This window comes from Bufo gargarizans, chromosome 2 (assembly GCF_014858855.1).
Source record: "Bufo gargarizans isolate SCDJY-AF-19 chromosome 2, ASM1485885v1, whole genome shotgun sequence".
In the NCBI taxonomy this organism is placed as follows: domain Eukaryota; kingdom Metazoa; phylum Chordata; class Amphibia; order Anura; family Bufonidae; genus Bufo; species Bufo gargarizans.
In genome coordinates, this window is record NC_058081.1 from 498,206,208 (window position 1) to 498,230,336 (window position 24,129).

General features: G+C 47.3%; 2 protein-coding genes across 13 annotated transcripts in view; one reads left to right on the forward strand and one right to left on the reverse strand.

The window, feature by feature from the left end:
* CNOT4 (CCR4-NOT transcription complex subunit 4) overlaps positions 1-19,538 on the reverse strand; it is an 87,461-nt gene extending 67,923 nt beyond the window's left edge. For 8 of the 10 annotated variants that reach the window (XM_044281227.1, XM_044281225.1, XM_044281221.1 and 5 more), the window contains exon 1: positions 18,826-19,067. The gene's annotated coding sequence lies outside the window, so the exon portion shown is untranslated. Of the gene's footprint in view, positions 1-18,825; positions 19,068-19,291; positions 19,377-19,460 lie in introns of those variants that run through there. The other 2 variants (XM_044281219.1, XM_044281220.1) reach the window with 2 other exon arrangements.
* A 363-nt stretch (positions 19,539-19,901) lies between these two features.
* Positions 19,902-24,129, forward strand: part of NUP205 (nucleoporin 205) — a 73,613-nt gene continuing 69,385 nt past the window's right edge. For all 3 annotated transcript variants that reach the window (XM_044281228.1, XM_044281230.1, XM_044281231.1), the window contains exons 1-3: positions 19,902-19,978; positions 21,548-21,690; positions 22,804-22,975. In XM_044281228.1, coding sequence (XP_044137163.1) covers positions 19,951-19,978; positions 21,548-21,690; positions 22,804-22,975 — 343 coding nt within the window. In that variant the 5' untranslated portion in view covers positions 19,902-19,950. The remainder of the gene's footprint in view (positions 19,979-21,547; positions 21,691-22,803; positions 22,976-24,129) is intronic.

Here is a 24,129-nt window from a genome sequence, read left to right on the forward strand (position 1 = left end):
ATTACAACTGATAAGTGCAAAGATCTTCTGTAGGTATCTTTATAGAGTCCTACCAAGAAAACAATATAGAGCTGTTAAACTGCCATCCCAACTCTGCACCTACTATTATCATGAGAATTACTTTTCAGATAACATCTTCCTGTCATAGTAGCAGTAAACTTACAACACATTACCAATACAGGAAGTCTCATCTAACCCAGCTTTCACCGCTCCCGATGCCGGTTTTAATAGCTTCATGCATTCCCCATGTAATAATAATTCTGGAGCATCTATTCTTATGTCTCTATGATGTGCCATTCCTTTTTAATTTCTACTAGAAGCTATGAATAATTGCTAGCAGTCTGCAGTAAGAGTACAGAGGGGAGGTAACCAGTTTGGGGAGGGGGGAACGGACACCTGCACAGACTCACTTTATCCAATCTCTATCCAACTTGTTACCGCCCTCTGTACCGTTACTGCAGACTGCTAGCAATTCATTCATAGCTTCTAGTTGAAATAATAAAGGAATGGCACAACATACAGACATAAGAATAGATGCTCCAGAATTGTTATTACACGGGGAATGCATGAAGCTATTAAAACAGGCATCTCGGGAGCGGTGAGAGTTCCTCTTTAAAAGGGTTCTCCGAGATTACATTTTTTACTGATATCCTATCCTGTGGAGGATCGGCAGGGGTCCCGGTGTGAAACCCACCCCCCTGATCAGATACTGATGACCTAGCCAGGGGATAGGTCATTAGTAGGGATGAGCGAATCTACTTCGGATGAAACATCCGAAGTAGATTCGCATAAAACTTAGCTCCAATACTTTACGGAGCGGGAGCTCCATACAGTATTAGAATGTATTGGCTCCAATGAGCCAAAGTTTTTGCTTCGCGAAGTCCCGCAAACATAACCCCTGACAGTTTTACCTTGAATACAACCTGACACTGAAGATGAACGCAAGACGACATCGATTTTGACCCAATCTTATTGTGTAACAGGCTGCCCCATATCGGACTCCAATCAACCCGTAAACATAGGGGCAACTCCCCTCGTCATCTCCACCCTCAGCACCACAGGACTGACAAATGTACGTGTATGTGCATAGCAGGTTTTAACAATTAGACTTCTGACTACGAATTGCTAATTTTCCATTTATCATCAGTATATCTAAAATTCAACTTTTATTACAATATACAAAGTAAAAGGGATGAAAGGAATTAGAGCAAGTAGCGCAACCTACTCTCATCATTGCATCTATCTAGCAGTGGATTGGGGGGCGGGTGGCGTGCCACTCTTCACCTACTTCTCCACTATGTCTTTGCAGATTCCATTAGTTAAATTGAGAAGTAAAACCAGTACTTGGCTCCAATTGTTATCATCCTTTTCCCTTTTAGGCTCCATTCAGACGTCCGTAGTGCATTGCGGATCCGCAATACACCTGGTTGGCACCCCTACAGAACTGCCTATTTTTGTCTGCAATTGCGAACAAGAATAGGACATGTTCTATTTTTTTACGGAGCCGCGGACCAGAAGATCGGGGGTGCGCTCCGGAAATGCAGAGAGCACCTAGTGTACTCTCCACATCCATTCCGTCCCCGTAGAGAATGAATGGGTCCGCACCCGTTTTGCAATTTGCGGAAAGGATGTGGACCCATTATACGGACGTGGAAATGGAGCCTAACTCTGCTGACTGAAATAAAAGTTGAGTGTTTTAGATATACTGATGACAAATAGAAAAAGAGAGGGCAACTGCATATGATGAAGAGAAAGATCTTAGTGATGACCAAAGACTGGAGGAGGGAGTGACCTTCCAAGAATCAGCAGATTTACTCAAATTTACTCCAGAACCCACTATAAATTAAAGGACCAATCTATGCCAGCTCAGATATTTTTAATCTGTTCCCAAAAAAACATTGCAGAACTCATGTTATTCGTTCACACCAGTGAGCAGTGACGTGATTAATGAGGTTATTGATCTGGGTGTATGGGAGAGCGAAATATACAGAAACTGTGAAAAACCTCCCTCAGCAGTGGTTGACAATGGTTCTCTAAGAATCAAAACCGCCAACTGTTTATATACGGTGGGTGGTCTTCACGTGGTGAAGCTGCGATGATGTGTACCATTCTGTACATAGTCCAACTATAGCGCCCAACCAAGGTTTAAGATTAGTACTGTAGCACTTGTCCATGTCCAATATGGATCCGTGAGCACCAGCAAATCTAGATACCGGCAGTGTTGAAGGTTTAGCAACCTTAGTTCCCTGTCAAGACCATCAGGCGACCATAAAACTGTGGTATCTAACTACAATCCAAATGTTTAGCCCTGGAGAGGTTTATGCTTGTAATTTTGACTTTGTGGGCCCGCAGCCCATGAATCGCGCTCATGGAATTGTATGCATTCTTGCCACAAGGAAGGACACCCTTGAATCATCACACAATCCTACAGCGGTTTTGCGAGCGATGTTTTATATACCGCACTTCAGTAATCTGTCATTTTTCTGTTCTCCAATTGAGCACATTTATGAGCTCAGCTGATATCCTCGAAAAGTGCTCAACCACCTGGTGATAAACACCTGTCCTTATTGCACGTTATAAAACTTCGTAGACGTAGCATTTCAGCCTGTATTCTACAGCTAAAAAATCTCATGAATAACACGGGCTGCCATAAAGCGTGGCCCCGTATCACTGCCTCCAGAAACCAGTCTGTCACAGTCTATTCAGGTCACAGATTCCGGCTCAACTAAAAGCAGAGAAAGGCTAAATACACACGTGCTACTTTCCGTAGTAATCAGATTTTTCAAAAAAGAAATTTAGGTGAAGAACCCCCTCATTATTTTTGCATCTTAGAAAGTAGACATAATAGACTTCTAACAGCCACTGGTCCCCAACACCTAAGAGGGGATCTCGGGGTACATATATTTTTTTCCTAAAAGCTAACTACTTTCACACTTGAGTTTTGTGCGGATCCGTCTAGTATCTGCACGTAACTGATCAGTCTTGACTTACATTGAAGGTCAGTGATAAACGGATCCGTCCCCATTGACTTACATTGTAAGTCAGGACGGATCTGTTTGGCTCTGCATAGTCAGCTGGTTTTAGTGACAGTCTAAAAAAACTCAACGGAGACCAAACGCAGCCAAATTGATGCATTTTGAACGGATCCTTATCCATTCAGAATGCATTGGGGCTGAACTGATCGGTTTTGGGCAGCTTGTGAGAGCCCTGAAACGGATCTCACAAGCGGAACCCAGAAATGCCAGTGTGAAAGAAGCCTAAGGTAGGACAACCAGAAGAAGGAGGTACAGTGTCAACATCTTTTTAATGAGGTGTTTGGAGAGGAGGTGTCAAAGACGTGATTCGGTGAAAAACTCGCACCACAAATGAAGTGGGGGAGCCATTACCATGCAACCTGTTTTCAGCAAATTTTAATACTCCAATATCTACATGTACCCCAAAAAGGTCCACGGAAAGTGTGCTATGCCTGCCGCCTGAACATGTCCTCTCACCTTCTTTGGCCAGCATCTATAAGCCAGCAGTGTCTCTGTGAAATATCTTATTCATCCAGGTCATGGTATAGCAGTAATAGGTCAGAACAACTTGACTTGTATTCGTTTCTTGAAGACATTTCGTTAAAGGGGTTGTCTCACTTCAGCAAATAGCATTTCTAATGTAGAGAAAGTTAATACCAGGCACTTACTAATGTATTGCGATTGTCCATATTGCTTCCTTCGCTGGATGGATTCATTTTTCCATTACATTATACACTGCTTGCATTCATGGTTATGACCACCCTGCAATTCATCAGTGGTGGTCGTGCTTGCACACTTTAGGAAAAAGCACCAGCATATCTGCCCTCCCACGGTCCAAGCCACCAGAGGGGCTGGCGCTTTTTACTATAGTGCGCAAGCACGACCACCACTGATGAATTGCAGGGTGGTCATAACCATGAATACAAGCAGTGTATAATGTGATGGAAAAATTAATCCAGCCAGCAAAGGAAGTAATATCGACAATCACAATACATTAGTAACAGCCTTGTATTAACTTTCTTTACATGATAATTGCCACTTGCTGAAGTCATCCGAGTAATTGAGAAAGCCAGTCGAAAAGAAAAAATATATACATACAAGTCCAGTTACTACTGATCTGTCTACAAGCCTGCAATGGTTAATGTGACACAGATTCAGGCCTGAAGTCATAGCAACCAATCCTACACTGGAGGACACTTGTTAGGCACAGAATGGGTCTTTTCACAGAGCTGGCTCACAGAGATACCCAGAGGCGTATTAATGGCAGAGATTTCAATGATAAGTCCAAATTGGTGGGGAAGGGTTAAATCAAGACGGACACCCACGATTATAGTCTGGGAACACTGCATTGGGAAATACAGACATGCCAGATACAAACCACTGAGGATTCGCTCATCACCAATTGTGAAAAGAGGCAAAGGTGAAGGAGATGTGTGGGAGGGGGCTTTATAGTACTTCTATCCTTCTACATAAATACCGCCAAACATTCCAGATACCCGTACAGATGGAACACTGGATTTGTGCAGCTTTTCTAGTCTGTTCAGTCCCTGCCGCCTGCGCCATTAAACCTTGCATGGGAAGCTGGAACTGGACAGGGTTCACTGGCTGCGCCGATACAGATCAGCGCGGGATCCCAGTACTGCTGGGGGGGGAGAGCTCCAATGCCGGTCAGCTTAACTCCTTAGATAACGCGGTCAATAGTGACTGCAGCATCTAGGCAGAGCGACATCGGCACCCTGCTAAGGCTACTTTCACACTAGCGTTCGATCGGATCCGTTCTGAACGGATCCGATCATAATAATGCAGACGGAGGCTCCGTTCAGAACGGATCCGTCTGCATTATATTAGCATATAAAAGCTAATAGCCTCGGACGGAAAATAGCCTCGGACGGATCCGTCCAGACTTTCAATGTAAAGTCAATGGGGGACGGATCCGCTTGAAGATTGAGCCATATTGTGGCATCTTCAAACGGATCCGTCCCCATTGACTTACATTGTAAGTCTGGACGGATCTGCACGCCTCCGCACGGCCAGGCGGACACCCGAACGCTGCAAGCTGCGGAGGCGAGCGGAGCGGAGGCTGAACGCCGCCAGACTGATGCAGTCTGAGCGGATCCGCATCCATTCAGACTGCATCAGGGCTGGACGGAAGCGTTCGGGTCCGCTCGTGAGCCCCTTCAAACGGAGCTCACGAGCGGACCGACGAACGCTAGTGTGAAAGTAGCCTAACTCAGCTGCGGGTGCCAATGTGGTGGCATGACAGATGGGGGCCCGACATTACTGCACCACAGACACAGTTGAATAGACGGACTGTCACTGGTATAGTAATGGACTGTAATTAATTGGTAAAAAATAAAGTAAATAAATAGGTAAAAAAAAAACAAAAAAAAACACACATATGACTATGAAAATTGTAGACTCACACTGAAGGCATCAAAACTATGAATTAACACATGTGGAATGATATACATAACAAAAAAGTGTGAAACAACTGAAAATATGTCATATTCTAGGTTCTTCAAAGTAGCCACCTTTTGCTTCGATTACTGCTTTGCACACTCTTGGCATTCTCTCGATGAGCTTCAAGAGGTAGTCACCTGAAATGGTTTTCACTTCACAGGTGTGCACTGTCAGGTTTAATAGGTGGGATTTCTTGCCTTATAAATGGGGTTGAGACCATCAGTTGCGTTGTAGAGAAGTCAGGTGGATACACAGCTGATAGTCCTACTGAATAGACTGTTAGAATTTGTATTATGGCAAGAAAAAAAGCAGCTTAGTAAAGAAAAACGTGTGGCCATCATTACTTTAAGAAATGAAGGTCAGTCAGTCCTAAAAATTGGGAAAACTTTGAAAGTGTCCCCAAGTGCAGTCACAAAAACCATCAAGCGCTACAAAGAAACTGGCCCAGGAAAGGAAGACCAAGAGTCACCTCTGCTGCGGAGGATAAGTTCATCCGAGTCACCAGCCTCAGAAATCGCAGGTTAACAGCAGCTCAGATTAGAGACCAGGTCAATGCCACACAGAGTTCTAGCAGCAGACACATCTCTAGAACAACTGGTAAGAGGAGACTGTGGCCTTTTATGGTAGAATATCTGCTAGGAAACCACTGCTAAGGACAGGCAACAAGCAGAAGAGACTTGTTTGGGCTAAAGAACACAAGGAATGGACATTAGACCAGTGGAAATCTGTGCTTTGGTCTGATGAGTCTAAATTTGAGATCTTTGGTTCCAACCACCGTGTCTTTGTGCGATGCAGAAAAGCTGAACGGATGGACTCTACATGCCTGGTTCCCACCATGAAGCATGGAGGAGGAGGTGTGATGGTGTGGGGGTGCTTTGCTCGTGACACTGTTGGGGGTTTATTCAAAATTGAAGGCATACTGAACCAGCACGGCCTCCACAGCATCTTGCAGCGGCATGCTATTCCATCCTGTTTGCGTTTAGTTGGACCATCATTTATTTTTCAACAGGACAATGACCCCAAACACACCTCCAGGCTGTGTAAGGGCTATTTGACCATGAAGGAGAGTGATGGGGTGCTGCGCCAGATGACCTGGCCTCCACAGTCACCGGACCTGAACCCAATCGAGATGGTTTGGGGTGAGCTGGACCGCAGAGTGAAGGCAAAAGGGCCAACAAGTGCTAAGCATCTCTGGGAACTCCTTCAAGACTGTTGGAAGACCATTTCAGGTGACTACCTCTTGAAGCTCATCAAGAGAATGCCAAGAGTGTGCAAAGCAGTAATCAAAGCAAAAGGTGGCTACTTTGAAGAACCTAGAATATGACATTTTCAGTTGTTTCACACTTTTTTGTTATGTAGATAATTCCACATGTGTTAATTCATAGTTTTGATGCCTTCAGTGTGAATCTACAATTTTCATAGTCATGAAAATAAAGAAAACTCTTTGAATGAGAAGGTGTGTCCAAACTTTTGGTCTGTACTGTATATATATATATATATATATATATATATATATATATATATATATATATATTTTTTTTTTTTATTTTTTTTATTTCCAGGGACCCATATAATAACGATAACATTATTTATACCGCCCTACGAATAAAAAAATAAAAATAAAAAAATGGGGAAAATATACTGAACACACACAAAACTATATGCATATAGTAATAACCCACCGAACAGTAGCACTAGTTATGCCAAAAGGAGAACACCCCATTTAAAGTGCAAAAAGCAATGGCAGAACTGTTATCCCATTACTATCTAAAAAATATAATAAAATTTATGTGATAAGGATCCAAAATACAATACACTCCGCAAACAGCAAGCCCTCACATGGCGACGCTGAATGAAAACTTTTTTTAATAAAATCTGGCCACAAAAGAAAAGACAAAACAGCCATCTGGTGTTGTATTTTGTACTCCTTCTTAAAAAGGGGAGTATTTTTACTCTACCAAAAAATGTAGCGTGACCTCTGGCGGTTAGAGATTTATTCTTGTACATAGGCGGAGTATTATAATATTAGTCCCAATCTTGTCTATATGGAACAGTATTATAGCAGTTGGATTCTTGTGCATGGGGACGGTTGCCAAGTTTGGATGACATATGTACTGTGTATAGTCGGCTTGGCACAACTTTTCATATGTCATAGTGACATATCACGTTTAGATTGGTGGGCGTGTCAAGATCCCCATTGATTGCTAGAACGAGGAGAGAGAAGTGCTCACAGAGTGAGCTGCAGGAGACTGAATCAAGTTGGACATACAGACATCCTATAGCGCACTTCTCTCTCCTCCTTCTAGAGATTAGCAGGGGGTCTCAGACCCCCACCAGACAAAACGTTGCACTATAAAGATAACAACCTGACACAAAGCGATAGCTTCAAATTACATCTCTAGTCATCATCACCCACCATGCTGACATAAGAAGCCACAGGGGGCTCCAAACACATACACTAAAGAACCCACAATCATGGTGGGCACTAGTCTGATCGATGGAGGCCCAATGACTACACCATCCTTCCCTGAGCTCCAGACAGGGCAGGTTTATGAAAAACGGTCTTTGTTGCTAGTGCAAACGGGGCACAACTTTCACTTCTCAAGGGGACTATAGGCGAGAGCTTAAAGGGGTATTCCAGTCATACCAAGTTATCCCCCATATACAGTATAGGGGATAAGTATCAGATTGGTGGGGGTCCTACCAGTGGGACAACACCGATCAGGAGAACAGGGGCCTCCACTCCCTCCCTCAGAGTTCCGGTGCTCTTTGGGAGCACCGGAGATAGAGTGCCGCACTTAGCTAACTCCTGCACTCCCATAGAAATCAAAAGGAGCGGCGGCGCGCATTTCTGACCAGCCACTCAGTCTATGTCAAGGGGGCTTCACAAGGCCGCTGTTTTCATGTGGGGCTAACTTTTTAAAACCAGAATACCCCTTTAAGTGTTAAAACTATCCAAATATCATGTGTGGTCCTTCCTGAAAGGTCTTACAAGTCACATCATCCAGAATATTTGAGAATGCAGTACCTTCAGATGCTGGAGTAAGGAAACTGAGGAATTTACTTTAGGAATCTTCCATCTAAATTTGGACAACCCCTTCAAAACACAAGCAGGACCCCAAACACATGGAAAGGAATGTGATGAGTGGAGGGAAAGCCTGTTCACAGTCATCCGGGGAACTGGAATGCAGACAAGTCAATAGCTGTGACTGGACAGGCTGTAAAAATGTCACCGGGATCACTGACCCAGACTGCAGTGGGACATCAGCATAACAATAGGGTGCCTGCCAGAAAAGGTGGCACCCAGACATCCTCAGTACGTTACATGATGCAACACAGTGCATGTCGCAACATAAGCCATTCAGGAGCCTGGGAAAGCAGTTATGTGTGCAAGAGCAGCATGTCCCCACCTGAGACCAGTGACTGGCTGCAGCGCTTACAAGAGCAGCATGTCCCCACCGAGACCAGTGACTGGCTGCAGCGCTTACAAGAGCAGCATGTCCCCACCGAGACCAGTGACTGGCTGCAGCGCTTACAAGAACAGCATGTCACCACCGAGACCAGTGACTGGCTGCAGCGCTTACAAGAGCAGCATGTCACCACTGAGTCCAGTGACTGGCGTCAGTGCTTACAAGAACAGCATGTCACCACTGAGACCAGTGACTGGCTGCAGCACTTACAAGAGCGGCATTCCAACCAGTTAGTCATGTAAGGGGATAAGGACTAGATTTGCCTTTTAGAAGAGTTGGGCAAGTTGTAACTGCAGCAAGATTTGACACCCAAATCTCCCAGAAACATAATGTCAGGGGGTAGATGCTGTACCCGCTGTTTGATTGTGCAAAAAAAGGCACATAACTAAACAGGTATAAAACTGGTACCAAGAGGGTGACTCGGGAGGTGCAGTTATTACCATTACTCTGCTGGCAAAGCAAATCAGGAGGGAATGAAAGGAGCGGAGAAAATACAACACAGGTTTCTGGAGCGTAGCCGTAAAAGAAAACCCTCTGTGCCAATCAGATCCACTTATGGGCACTCCATAGTGGCAGTGAGGTTGTACCTGCTGACAGGAGCTTTGTACCGACGGCTCAAATGCAAAATATTCCTTTCTATTAGAGGGGAAATGCTCATGGAGACAAGCCTTAACGAGAACCGCCCCCCCCCCCCCCCACCATCAGCTCATCAACGAGGGTCCGGCTTCTCCAAACTGAAAAGCAGCTGGTTACTGGTGGAAGACGTATCGTTAAAGAGCCAGTACGTGGACCTGTAATATGAGGACTCGTTATCACTTCCATGTTGCCCTTTTAATGGAGTTGCTCCTCGAAAAATATTCTACTGTCTTCAAACCAGCACCTGGATCTGAATCCTTTTGAAATGGCATGTAATTAACCCTTTAAGTACCCGCACGTTACATGTACGGCGGGCTGATCAGGCAGGTGCAGGAGCTGCACCCCTTCAGCGGCACAGACCTGGCAGTCACGGACAGCCGGGCCCCTGCTGCATACGCCGGCATCGGTGAAAACACTGATGCCGGTGTGTTAACCCCTTTTTTGCCGCGGTCAAAACTGTCCATGGCATGCAGAGGGTTCAGGGAGGATACGGGTGCCCTCCACTTCGCCATCGGGGAAGTGGCAGGGACCCGATGGCAGAGAAGGCGAGCCCGATGCCTTCTATAGGCGCTTACAAGAACAGCATGTCACACACAATCACATGATCCACCCCTTCACCTGAACATGGTAGAAAAATAATTAAATAAAAACTGTGCTAAAACAATCATTTTTTTGTCACCTTACATCACAAAAAGTGCAACACAAAGCGATCAAAAAGGTGTATGCCTCCCAAAACAGTACCCATTAAACAGGCATCTCATCCCACAAAAAAGTAGACCCTACGTAAAACAATCGGGCAAAAAAAAATAAAAAAAATAAAAAATATGGCTCTCAGAATATGGAGATACAAACATGATTTTTTTAGTTTCACAAATACTGTTAGTGTAAAACGTACATAAAAAAAAAAATAAAATAAAAAAAGTATAAATATTAGGTATCGCAGTGTCCGTAACAACCTGCTGTATAAAGGTATTACATGACCGGTAAACAAAAAAAAAACCCTGTCTCAAAAAAGCCAACACAAAAAGTGTAATACCAAGCGATCAAAAAGTCATATGCACCCTAAAATAGTACCAATCAAACCATCATTTCATACCGAAAAGATTAGCCCCTACATAAGACAGTCAACCAAAAAATAAAAATAAACTATGGCTTTCAGAATATGGAGACACAAAATAAAAATATAAACATTTTTTTCAAAAATGCTTTATTATCTAAAACTGAAACAAAAAAAGTAGTCATATTTGATATTATGGTGTCTGTAACAACTGGCTCTATAAAAATAGAACATGACCTAAGAAGTGCCAAAACAGCTATTTGTTACCTTGCCTCACAAAAAGTGTAATATAGAGCAAACAAAAATCATATGTACCGTAAAATAGTACCAACAAAACTGTCACATCCTGTAGTTTCCAAAATAGGCTAACTTTTTTGGCGTTTCTACTCTAGGGGTTCATCAGGGGGTTTTCAAATGTGACATGGCAACTTAAAATTATCCCAGTGAAATCTGCCTTCCAAAAACCATATGGTGTTCATTTCCTTCTGCGCCTTGTCGTGTGCCCATACAGCAGTTCACGACCACATATGTGGTGTTTCTGTAAACTACAGAATCAGGGCAATAAATATTGAGTTTTGTTTGGCTGTTAACCCTTGCTTTGTTACTGGAAAAAATGGAAAATCTGCCATAAAAGTGAAATTCTGAAATTTCATCTACGTTTTCCTTTAATTCTTGTGGAACACCTAAAAGGGTTAAAGTTTGTAAAATAGGTTTTGAATACCTTGAGGGGTGTAGTTTCTAAAATTGGGCAATTTTTGGGCGGTTTTGGAAATTTTCTGAAACATTTTAAGATTTGCTTCTAAACCTTCTAACATCCCAAAAAAAGAAAATGTAATTTACAAAATGATCCAACCATGAAGTAGACATATGGGAAATGTAAACTAATAACTATTTTAGGAGGTATCGCCATTTTGTTTTAAAAGCAGAGAAATTGAAATTTTGAAAACTGCAAATGTTTCGAAATTTTTAGTAAATTTTTTTTATAAATAAAAATGAAATATTTTGACTCAAATTTACCACTGTCAAAGTACAATATGTGACGAGAAAACAATTTGAGAATGGCCTGGATAAGTTAAAGCGTTTTAAAGTGACACCGGTCAGATTTGCAAAAAATGGCCTGCCCCTTAAGGTGAAAAATGGCAGGGTCCTGAAGAGGTTAAACATGTTGTATAGCGGAGTTATTCAATAAAATGTATCTGTGCAGCGCCACCTGCTGTTTATTTTTCCAATCTCCCTGTCCACCTCACTGAGGTGGACGCATAGATGTTGAATTCCATCCTTCAACTGCAACCAGCTGCAGCAGAAAGGACATCCCTAGAGCTGCCAGAGAATCTAGCAGAGCAATTGGAGCAAAGAATTGGAGTAGTCTCTGGACCCTGGGCTGGTTCTAGCTTTCTTGAAAGAGATGCCATGCACTACATGATGTCCGATTTTCATTTGTTCTATTATTCATGGGATAACCCCTTTAAGCAGCACCCATGAGACATGCCAAACTTCTGCTTATCAGTAAGTTGGACCGATTTTGATTTCCACTGGTCAGCCATGCTAGAAATAGAGGCCTCTGTAGGCAATGTCCTGGGCTCACTTTTTCCCACAGCTCGTCAGCCATAGTTGTCATCCTCAACCCCTCTCCACCCCTGGGGCCGGCGCTGTACATAACCTTTATTATTAATCTCCCTTGTTACGTATTAGCCAACTATAATGAAGTGCCTGTAGATGCTACAGGTTGAGTACTCTGCGTCTCAGTCACAGCTCCCCCCCCCCCCCATTCCATAATAATCTCAAGCCGTGAACCAGAGAGGGAGCTCAGTGATGCTTTGGGAGTAGTCCTTGGTCTTCAGGGTAAGAACCAGGCAGAAGAGCAGCATGCACCATGAGCAAGACTTTCATGAAGCAGTCAAACGTGGCCATCATGACCACAAGGTCAGCCTTCCTACCCAAACATCCCTCCCTGTCCTCTACTAGATGGCAGCTGAGTTTACCAGGTGGCCCATGCCAGCGCTGCCTGGTTGCTGTGGGCAGTACCGATGAAATTCCTCCTACTGAACCGGTCTTGTGACTAGCAGGACGTGGTGTCACATCAGGGCTACTACCTCTAAACAGATGAGTCAGTCGCTTCTGCAACAAACACACTTATCTATTATCTAGATAAACGACGGGGAACGGACAAAACTCTGAATTTACCAGGAAGTACAGATGGTGACATCTTACCAGGATATGAACTCCGCAGCCTGCCATAGCAATTATTCATAAGGTAACCCTAGGCAAATCTATATGGTGCTGTAGAGCAGGAGAAGTAACAAGTTGCCTGCCTCTTCCATGTACATCATGGTGGACTGGAGGATATAGCAGCGACCTCCCATGATGCTTAGACATATATTCTGATAAATGTGGAGAGTAACAGACCAGTTTTAGCACCAGTACAGTACAGGAAGCTGGTCTCCATCCACCATCGACAGCCATGTTAAAGGGGTTTTCCAAGACTTTAATACTGATGACCTATCTTCAGGAGAGGTCATCAGTATCTGAACGGTAGAGGTCCGACACCCAGGACCCTCTGATCAGCTGCTTTGGAGGGCAGTGAGTGGTGCTGGCAGTAGCACCACGGCATAGTCCGCTTTCTCTAGGCTATGTGAAGTCACATTCATCAGTCACATGGCCTAGGCGCAGCTCAGCCCCATAGAAGTGAATAGGGCCGAGATGCGATATCAAGCACAGCCGCTATACAGTGTACAACGCTGTGCGGCGCTCACAGGCCTTAAAGAGTAATTAAACCTTTGCATCAAATTTTAATATGATGTCCCTAATGCCCTAAAAAACTTCTAATACACTTCTATAATCAATTTAGCATTTTTCGCAGTCTTTTCCTTCCCTAAAGTGCTCCATTCTCTTAACACTCAGTACAGAGTGTAAAATTTATGAATGTGGCCGCAGCAACGCATGGAGTACGGGCAGGAGAGCACATTGCTTCTCATGCCTGTGCCCCCCAGAGGTTTACAAACTCCTGGCGTAACACATATACCCATGATCGGCAGGGGTCATGGGTGTTGGAACCCCACTGATCAGATGCCGATGAACAGTTCTAAAGTCTCAGTAAACCCCTTTAAGCAGCGGGCACAGTGTCCGCTGTCCCCCTCTCAGTCTCTTGTGCTGTGGTTTGGCTGCTATGGAGCGGATTACAGGTTAAAGTCTTTGGACGTTTAGGTGGCATCTTTCAGGCTGCACTGAGCAGGATACAACTGGCAGCCACCCTTGGCGCCAGTACTGCGGCAGAATCCGTCTGCTTGTCTCCTTTATGACTAATGGTGCGATATGTCTCACATATTTCTAAGATGAAGATTCATACAATAGTCATTCCCTAATATACAGTAAAGAAATGCTTCAGACGTTGTGAACACAGCAGAAGGCACATGGCTGGAGTGGACGGACTGCTGACTACAAGCTGTTGTCAGTGGCAGAGCATAGACTGCTCTCGGGCCCACTTTGACGGACCCTTACTGTTAGCCAGTAAATGAATAAAGGCATCCACAAGGACATTACATCGATGACCAATCGCCGGGTCCTGCTGCCGGGATCCCCATCAGGTTTGTCAGTAAAGGGCCAAACATGCTGCCTATAAAAGACAGTCACAGCAGGGTAGTGCCAATGTGACACTAGAGTGGCACAGTGATTTCCAAACTCTGATGCACAGCAACCAGCAAAATCTGCTGCGACCACTTCTCACAGGAGTCAGCTCTGCCTAGTCACCAAGTCATGCAGGACTCCAGGAAAGCTGGGTGAAAACTGTCAGAGTCCTGCATTACTACACCACCCGACAGATTTGCCATTCAGGAAACTCACAGAAGGAAGGGAAGCACAAGTGCGGAGCGCTACGTTTTCCGGGTGCCTAGACTGAATAAACTTGCTTTCGTACAACGCGGTTGGATGCACAAAAGGTTATTATCCAAGCGGCACAAGGATCTGTAAGCGTGTGAGCCGAGGAGGTGGCTGAGGGCTCGGATTGGAAAGCAGCATGTCTGCAATAATGTGTCACCATGGACTTCCCAAAAATAGACGGAGCAAGGAGGAGAGCAAGGATCAGGGGTAGGGTGTATGGAGGAGGAAGGGTTAAAGGGCCACTAACCCAAAGCTGAACAGTGCGGGAAGCGATACAAGATCAGACCGTCTCCTGTCCGTCAGTCTTAAAGGGCTGATAACAGGGAGCAATAGGGTTAATGCGGCAGAAAAATCAAATAAAAGAATGTATCCAATAAAGTGATCAGATGTGAACCTTATGTGGAATACACCGATCAAGCCCTTAAAGGGGCTGTCCATCTAATGTATTTATTCCAAATCATCTAGAAGTGCCATGTGCTTGTCTGTAAAACCGTCTATAACAAGTCATGTTGTCTCTTTTCTGATTCACAGCACCATTGAAACTAATGGGTCTGCATCCGATCCATAATAAAAGTGGATCCGATGCAGACCGAACCTACAGCCAGGCGCATGAACCCTAAGGCCCCTTTCACACGAGCGATACGGATTAGGTTTGTCTACGTTTGCGTTAATTTTTTTCTGCACGAGTGCAGTGCGTTTTTCACGCGCGTGATAATAAAAAATAAAAAAAAAAACTGAATGTTTTACAAACAACATCTCTTAGCAACCATCAGTGAAAAACGCATCGCACCCGCACTTGCTTCTGGATGCAATGCCTTTCTCACTGAAGCCCCATTCACTTCTATGGGGCCATGGCTGCATGAAAAACGCAGACTATAGAACATGCTGCGTTTTCACTGATGCATGGGGGAAAAAAAACGCTCATGTACACAGAATCAGTGCGGGTTCTATGCGTTCACGTTACGCACTGCACCCGCGCAGGTGAAAGGGGCCTAACACTGGCCGAGAAGGGTCACCCCTGTGACAGGCCAACTATTCCTGAGTGACTGAGAACTGCAGGGATCGGCATGACTCGGGCAAAGCCTCATTCCGTGTTCCACGGAGAGCGCACACATCATTTGTTTTACCACGTGCATGCTCTATTTTGTCCAAGTTCACAGATCCATCAAGGATGATCCGTGCAGATCATTAGAAAGAGATGCTTTGAAAAAAAATATTCAGCTGCTCAGCGTCCGTGAAACACGGATGGCACACGGACAGCGAGAAAAAAAAAAAAAAAAAAAAAAAAAGGACACACAGACCCCATCACGGATTCATCACTGACATGTGAATGAGGCTTCATTGTTTTATACCATTCTCAGTCTTATCCGCGGGAACATGCGCAGGACACGCCATCCTCACACATGAACAGGGAGACTAGGAAATGTAGTCTACACGAAGAAGTGCGCGGTCACGTGAGGACCGCCCCGATGGCTTCTTCCATAAAACCCCAGAAAACGAAGGTCACATGACCTGGCAAAGGTCCAGGAGGGGAAAGGGTCGCGTTCTGTCGTTTTATGTCTTGTCAGAGGCTTTGAGCGTTGCTTTACTCTGCACTGGGTTATTCCTATTGGAAATGTATGACTAAACCGTCGGCACTGACGGACAGTGTCCGTTGTTAGAGGGAGCACCCGGCTGCCCATTCATTCACATTTGTAGAAGCAATTGCAGAGGAACACCACCACGTTACGCTGAAACCAATCAGCTGTTAAAGGAAGGGGGCGCTGCAAATTCTTCCTAGGCCACTGAAGACACGTTTATTGGTTACGTGGCTCACGCTGCTCAGTCCCATTAGAGTGATGGGGGCTGAGCTGCAATACCAAGTACCGACACTGTACCACAGATGGCGCTGTGCGTTGTAAGCTGCTTGGAGGCCTCTTCAAACAGCTGATTGGTGGGAGTGCTGGACCCCCAAAAAATTGATATTGACAAGCTATTCTGAGGATAGGTCATCAATATTAAACCACAAAATCCCTTTAAGGGGCGACACTGCTGTAGCTCTAGACTCCAGGAGCCCGTGTGACAGGACAGGCAATACGGACTGGTACAGACTCTGAACCAAGACTTCCACCTGTGAGCACCTATGTCCTATGGACAGACTGCGGGATGGTCGCCTGCCCTAGGACAGGCTCAGTCATAGCTGCAGATCTGCTTCCTCAGACTGGCTGCTGTGCACAAACACAAGCCCAGCAAGGAATGAAGATCCAAACTACAAGAATCCAATGTACCAAGGAAAGACAACATCTAGATCAAGGGGACTACTCCTATCATGTACATAGCCGCTGCTTGTGTAAGGAGTTCTAGTCTGCACATAACATGAAATACAATGCATACTGTGTGAGGCCACCTCAGGTCAAGGTAGGTCAAGGTGTGACTAGAAACAGAGCAAGTGAGGAGGCAACCATCGGCCAGGGCTGGACGATGACTCCCAACAGATGACTACAACCATGATGTCATTCACTCTATAAGCAGAGGACAGCTTTCCCGTTAGAAAGCCATCATGGGATTCAGGAACAAGCGCTCATCATCACAGTCTATTCCTCAGCCAAGGGTAGTACATATGGGGGCTGCACCTAAGATGGTGGGGGGAGACATAACCAGGGGTGAATCTCAGGAGGAAGTGAAAGTTGGGAAAGAGAAGGATGAGGCCAGTGGGAATCAAGGCTGGCAATGCTGGGGATGTGTCTAGGAGGAGGTCATTGAAAGCTGGGGCCATCCATGTAGGAGGCTGTTAGTGATAGAGTTGCTTTGGAGACCATGTTTGGGAGAAGGGGACGAGGGGAAGGCGCAGTCCGCCAGAGGGGATGGGAAGGTGGCGTCGGGAAGGCGCAGTCCGCCAAAGGGGATGGGAAGGGGGCGTCGGGAAGGCGCAGTCCGCCAAAGGGGATGGGAAGGGGGCGTCGGGAAGGCGCAGTCCGCCAAAGGGGATGGGAAGGTGGCGTCGGGAAGGCGCAGTCCGCCAAAGGGGATGGGAAGGTGGCGTCGGGAAGGCGCAGTCCGCCAAAGGGGATGGGAAGGTGGCGTCGGGAAGGCGCAGTCCGCCAAAGGGGATGGGAAGGTGGCGTCGGGAAGGCGCAGTCCGCCAAAGGGGATGGGAAGGTGGCGTCGGGAAGGCGCAGTCCGCCAAAGGGGATGGGAAGGTGGCGTCGGGAAGGCGCAGTCCGCCAAAGGGGATGGGAAGGTGGCGTCGGGAAGGCGCAGTCCGCCAAAGGGGATGGGAAGGTGGCGTCGGGAAGGCGCAGTCCGCCAAAGGGGATGGGAAGGTGGCGTCGGGAAGGCGCAGTCCGCCAAAGGGGATGGGAAGGTGGCGTCGGGAAGGCGCAGTCCGCCAAAGGGGATGGGAAGGTGGCGTCGGGAAGGCGCAGTCCGCCAAAGGGGATGGGAAGGTGGCGTCGGGAAGGCGCAGTCCGCCAAAGGGGATGGGAAGGTGGCGTCGGGAAGGCGCAGTCCGCCAAAGGGGATGGGAAGGTGGCGTCGGGAAGGCGCAGTCCGCCAAAGGGGATGGGAAGGTGGCGTCGGGAAGGCGCAGTCCGCCAAAGGGGATGGGAAGGTGGCGTCGGGAAGGCGCAGTCCGCCAAAGGGGATGGGAAGGTGGCGTCGGGAAGGCGCAGTCCGCCAAAGGGGATGGGAAGGGGGCGTCGGGAAGGCGCAGTCCGCCAAAGGGGATGGGAAGGGGGCGTCGGGAAGGCGCAGTCCGCCAAAGGGGATGGGAAGGGGGCGTCGGGAAGGCGCAGTCCGCCAAAGGGGAAGGGAAGGGGGCGTCGGGAAGGCGCAGTCCGCCAAAGGGGATGGGAAGGGGACGTCGGGAAGGCGCAGTCCGCCAGGGGAGGAGGGGACGACGGGAAGGCGCAGTCCGCCAGGGAGGAGGGGACGACGGGAAGGCGCAGTCCGCCAGGGGAGGAGGGGACGACGGGAAGGCGCAGTCCGCCAGGGGAGGAGGGGACGACGGGAAGGCGCAGTCCGCCAGGGGAGGAGGGGACGACGGGAAGGCGCAGTCCGCCAGGGGAGGTTCTGTGTGGCAGTCTTTTGAGATGTTTGTGAGGGGGGCGAGGCTGTGTATTCAGGAGTGAGGTGGAGCAGAGGTTGTGTCTGACAGGAGGGCAGGCTGGTAGTGTGTGGGGCACAGCTGGGTGAGGCCTGCAGGAGATCTGGAGGATGTGTGTGAGGCCTGGCCCCAGGGCAGGTCGGAAGAGAGGTGTGCAGGCCGCTCCCAGGTCTGGACATAACGTGAGTGAGGCCGAGGCCTGTGACAGGATCCCCCTGCTCTCCTTACCCTCGCACCGCCCTGGCCGCTCACTCTGTGTGCTGGGATGGTAATGGCGGGCACTGGGGGGCGGACCGGCGGCTCCTCCTCCTTCTCTGGCAGTTTGTCGGAGCTCACTGGATACAATCCGTGGATAACCGGCTTGGTTTCGAGACAGCGTTAGAAATACCCGGGGCCTGGATGCTCCTGTCCTGGGGATCTTCACCACCAGACGGCCACCATCTTACATTGGGGGGGGGGATACTGTTCTGGCAGCTGAGGGAGGGGGGAGCGCCATGAGCATGCGCGAAGTGTCCGAAACGAAAAACGAGGCCGAAGCATGCACCGCAGAGCACGACGGGAGTTGTAGTTTCAGCCAGGAACTGGTTCTGAAGAATACCGTGCATTCGTAGTTACACTGCAGCGCAGTTGTCAGTCAGGGGTACTATCACCAAGATGCGACCCCATTACCAGAGGTGTCCCAGACAATACTCACATATCAAACACGGCTAGCCCGTCTTCTACCGCGCACGAACTACATATCCCGACGAGCGTTGCACAAGGTCCGGTGAACGTTTTTACTATAATAAAAAGTCCCTTTTATTACAACAGACAATTTATTTCAATGCCCTCATGCTGTAACACAAACCAGAGAAGACACTTACTTCCAGTGCGCTTTGCCTTTTTAGGACATGTGGGAATCGCTGCTGGGACACGTAGTTTTCCCCGTTTCCTAACTAAACACAATAATAGCCGACTTACACTACATCTCCCAGAATCCTATGGGCTCCTGTCACATTACCAGTCTTTGAACGGAGACGAGTAGCTAAAAACAGCCCCATGATGGCCCTCTAGCGGTGGCCGCTGGGAAATGTAGTTCTTCCGCTTCCTGACTCAAACTACTAAACGCGAAGCAAACTACATCTCCCAGCAGCCCTTTCGTTCCAAACTTTTCTGACAGACGGCTAAATAAGAATTCATAATCGAATTTTCGCTGTGCACAGGATAATTCCCGGACTGTCTGGTGCAAGTAAGGCCGCCGGGGATTAGTTTTGGGAAGGATATAGTCTTTCTTTTGAGAGCTGTCTGGACAGGCAATCGTGAAGGCAGCCTGAAGAGAGCAGGCGGGTTCCGGTTGGGAAGTTCAGTCCCAAGATGGCAGCGCCGTTGGCGGTAAATTCAGGTAAAATGGAAACTTGTATTGCAGGGTCGTGTTGGTGTGTGTCCCTGCGCTGTAAGGAGTGGTCAGTCCGGGAGGCTGCAGCTCGGGGCTGCCTCCAGAGCTGGCCTCCCGTCCTGCACGAGTCGTCCATAGCGCTTAGTGAACGCCAGTAAACATGTGCTGAAGGCTCCGTGGGGCTACAAGTCCCAGCATGGTCGATCGTCCTGCTAGTATGGGGGAAAGTCCGTGCCCACCCTGTGAGCAGGACTCGGATATTTCACTCTAAGATTAGAAGGAAATACAAATTACAATGAAAGACGCACATAAGCGCCATTTACCGCCCGGAGTGTGTCACTGAACTGCGCTTTGGACAGAGGAAATACCGCAGCATGCTGCGGTATTATCTCCGTCCAAAATTCCAGATCAGTTGCCGGAATGCCAGATCCGGTATTAATTTACATTGAAATGTATTAGTGCCGGATCCGTCCTCCCGGTCTGCGCATGTGAAAAAAATATAATGGATCCGTTTTTCCGGATGACATGCGGAGAGACGGATCCGGTATTGTAATGCATTTGTGAGACTGATCCGGATCCGTCTACAAAGGCTTTCAGTTTGCATGCAGATTGGCGCAAGTGTGAAAGTAGCCTAAGTCATGTATGTACACTGTGACTCCACCAGAATTGTGAGTACAGCTCTGGAGTATTATACAGGATGTAACTCAGGATCAGTACAGGATATGTAATGTATGTACACAGTGAACCCCCCCCCCCCAGCAAATTAGCGAGTGCAGCTCTGGAGTATAATACAGGATATAACTCAGGATCAGTACAGGATAAGTAATGTAATATATGTACACAGTGACTCCACCAGCAGAATAGTGAGTGCAGCTCTGGGGTATAATACAGGATGTGACTCAGGATCAGTACAGGAAAAGTAATGTAATGTGTGTACACAGTGAGTCCACCAGCAGAATAGTGAGTGCAGCTCTGGAGTATAATACAGGATATAACTCAGGATCGGTGCAGGATTAGTAATGTATATACCAGCAGGATATGCAGTCATGCACACTTTGCTGTGTCATCTTCCCAACTAACCCATTTTTATAGATTTGTAACAATTTGAAGACAAGGCAGAAAGTAACCCATGACTGTAGGATCAGAGTGCAAAGCAGGGTTTGTTTGTGTTCTGTAACCATGGAGACACACTGGTTTGCATTGGCACTTGGCTATTTTCTGAACTCCCATAGTGGTAAATGGCGGGTGGCTGTGCATGCGCGGTGTGCTCTCTCTTCACATAGGGGCCCCGTTATGGAGATACGAGCAGGTCCCAGTGGGGGCTCAGTGCTGTAAGGTGTGGTATTCCTATGTAGAGCATAAATGTGGGGTGGACAGAGGGGCTAAAGTGTCCATCAAATGCTGGGAATTGTAGTCCTTCTCCACAGTAATAATTGATGCCCTCCCATGTGTTTGGGATGCAAGCAAGGCTCCACTGTACGATAATGATTATAGTACATAGGGTGGGGGCAATATCGCTTTACACAGAGGAAGTTTGTACGTTAATGGTGACGTATAAGTTGTGATCTGTTCCAGGGGCCAGTTTGTGGGGTCCATACAAAAACATCTGGACGGCAGTGGAAAATGCGTTGCTGAAGAGGCAGCCGGAGGCTGTGCACGTCCTGGACCTGCTGCTCAAGAAGCATAAGCCGGACTTCATCTCCCTCTTCAAAAACCCAGTAAGTTTTATGAGACGAGAGCGGATATGGCGTGTGATATTTATGTCTGTTTGGGTACCTTCACACTTGCGTCAAAGTTTTCCGGTATTGAGTTCCGTCCTAGGGGCTCTATACCGGAAATAAACTGATCAGTTTTATCCTAATGCAATCTGAATGGAAAGCAATCCGTCCAGGATGCATCAGTTCAGTACTTTTACGGTATACGGTAATACCGCAGCATACTGCATAATTTCTCTCCCGCCAAAAATCCTGAAAAGTTGCCGGAATGCCGGATCCGGCATTTTTTTCCATAGGAATGTATTAGTGCCTTAAAATTGCCGCATTGACAGATCCGGTCTTCTGGCCTGCGCATGCGCAGACCTTTAAAAATGTAAAAAAATATATATACCGGGTCAGTTTTTCTGGATGACACCAAAGAGACGGATCCGGTATTGCAATGCATTTGTGAGACGGATCCGCATCCGGATCTGTCTACAAATGGTTTCCGTTTGCATACAGATTGCCGGAACTGCCTGCCGGAATCCAGCAACGCAAGTGTGAAAGTACCCTTAAAGACCCTGCCCCACCACTACCATCTTTAACCCTGGGGACTGACTGCCATCTTGTCCTGTACTCAAGCGTATGGATCCAGTGTGGTCACCGCTGCCTTCTATTCTTAGATATAGTATTCCTACCTATAGCTTTCTGGTAAGCTCTTCATTACAGGCACTGCTCCTTTAATTCAGAGGCGCGGTTAGATCACCACAGGGGGGGGCTATAGACAAGGGGGGCTCAAAAATGGGCACTGAGGTCCTCATGGCTCAAAATTACTGATTGATACTGATCCGTTAGATGAAGGATTGACTGGAGTCATAGTAAGGGGCACCACCATGTGTCCCTCCCTCTTGATAAAATGGTTGTTAAACAACAAGGGGCCCACATACAGTTCTTGCACGGGGCCCTGTACTATATATGTCCACCCCCTGGTTCACCAGCATCAGTAGGGCCTGGTATAAAGACACCTCTGTGCAGACACTGGCACTAGCTCCGAGCTTAGCGTTGATGGTGCTCCCATAGGTGTGAATGGAGCTGCAGCCCGCACATTCAGTTAAATCTCTTCTTATTTCACTGCAGGCAAAGAGTCCCCAACAACATGAAAAGATCCAGAAAGCCAGCACAGAGGGCATCGCCATTAAGGGGCAGCAAGGAACCCGACTTCTCCCAGAAGCTCTCATCAAAGAGGCATTTATCCTCAGCGACTTATTCAATATCGGAGAGGTGGCCGCGGTGGAGCTTCTGCTAGCAGGTGGTGACTGGTTGTATATGTCTGTGTAACGTAAAGGGGTTCTCCGGGAATAATGATTCTCCGCCTGCCTCTATAAACAGAAGATTCGTATGTACCTGCTCCCTGCTGCCCTAGTCATCTGCGATGCCTCCGCTGTGTCCATGTTCCACTCCCTGGCTTGTTTCCTTCTAGCACTGCATGGGCATAGTCACTGGTGAGCTGCTGCTTGTGGCCGTGTCACAGGGAGCCTTCTGTTTGCAGAGGCAGGCTGTGGGCAGTTGCTAAAAAAATCGGTATTCTTGGAGGACCCCTTTAAAGGGTTGTCCAGTTTCTGGAGGAAGCACAGGGGATCCACCTGCATTAAAGAAATGATCATTACTGATTTGGCATATACTGTGTCGCTGCTCTGTTTATCTGTCTGCAGCGCTGGCATCATGTCGACAACCCATGACTGCTGCAGCCAATCGCTGCCCTCAACAGTGCACACAAGAAGTCAGTGTTTGGCTGCATTGGTCACTTGGTGTCAACATGATATCACTCCTGCAGCCAGATAAACAGTCCAACTGGGTGAAACAGAGCAGTGGCGCAAGATCTGCCAGGTAAGCAACGATCACTTATTTATTGCAGGTGGATCCCTTATTATGTCCAGTTTCCTCCTAAAACCAGACATCCCCTTTTAAGACATCTTATCCTCTATTTGCGAGATAGGATATAAGTTTTTGATTGGCAGGGGTACAACTGCTGGGACCTCCATCGACCACAATAACTGGGCGCCATGCTTTCGGTTTAAATGGAGGCGCAGACACTATATAGGACTGCTGGAGATAGCAAAGTGCTTTGCTGGCAGCCCCATAGAGCTGAATGGAGCAGCAGTACATGACCGCAGCTACATTCTAACAGGGGAGAACGGGTCCCTATTCGCAATTCTCCCCAATGGTCAGAGCTCCATCGATCAGACACTTAGGGGGTCATTTATTAAGACCGGCGTTTTAGACGCATATCCCCCATAGCTGACGGTGGATCGGCCGGAGTTATGTAGAGGATCCACCACCACTTCTAAATGTAATAGTTGACTGCTTCCTAGCTGTCTTACGGTTACCAGGCGTAGAAAATTGTAAATGAGACTGGCCTCCCGGCCCGCCCCTTCTCTGCCCACGCCACACCCATTTTTTAGA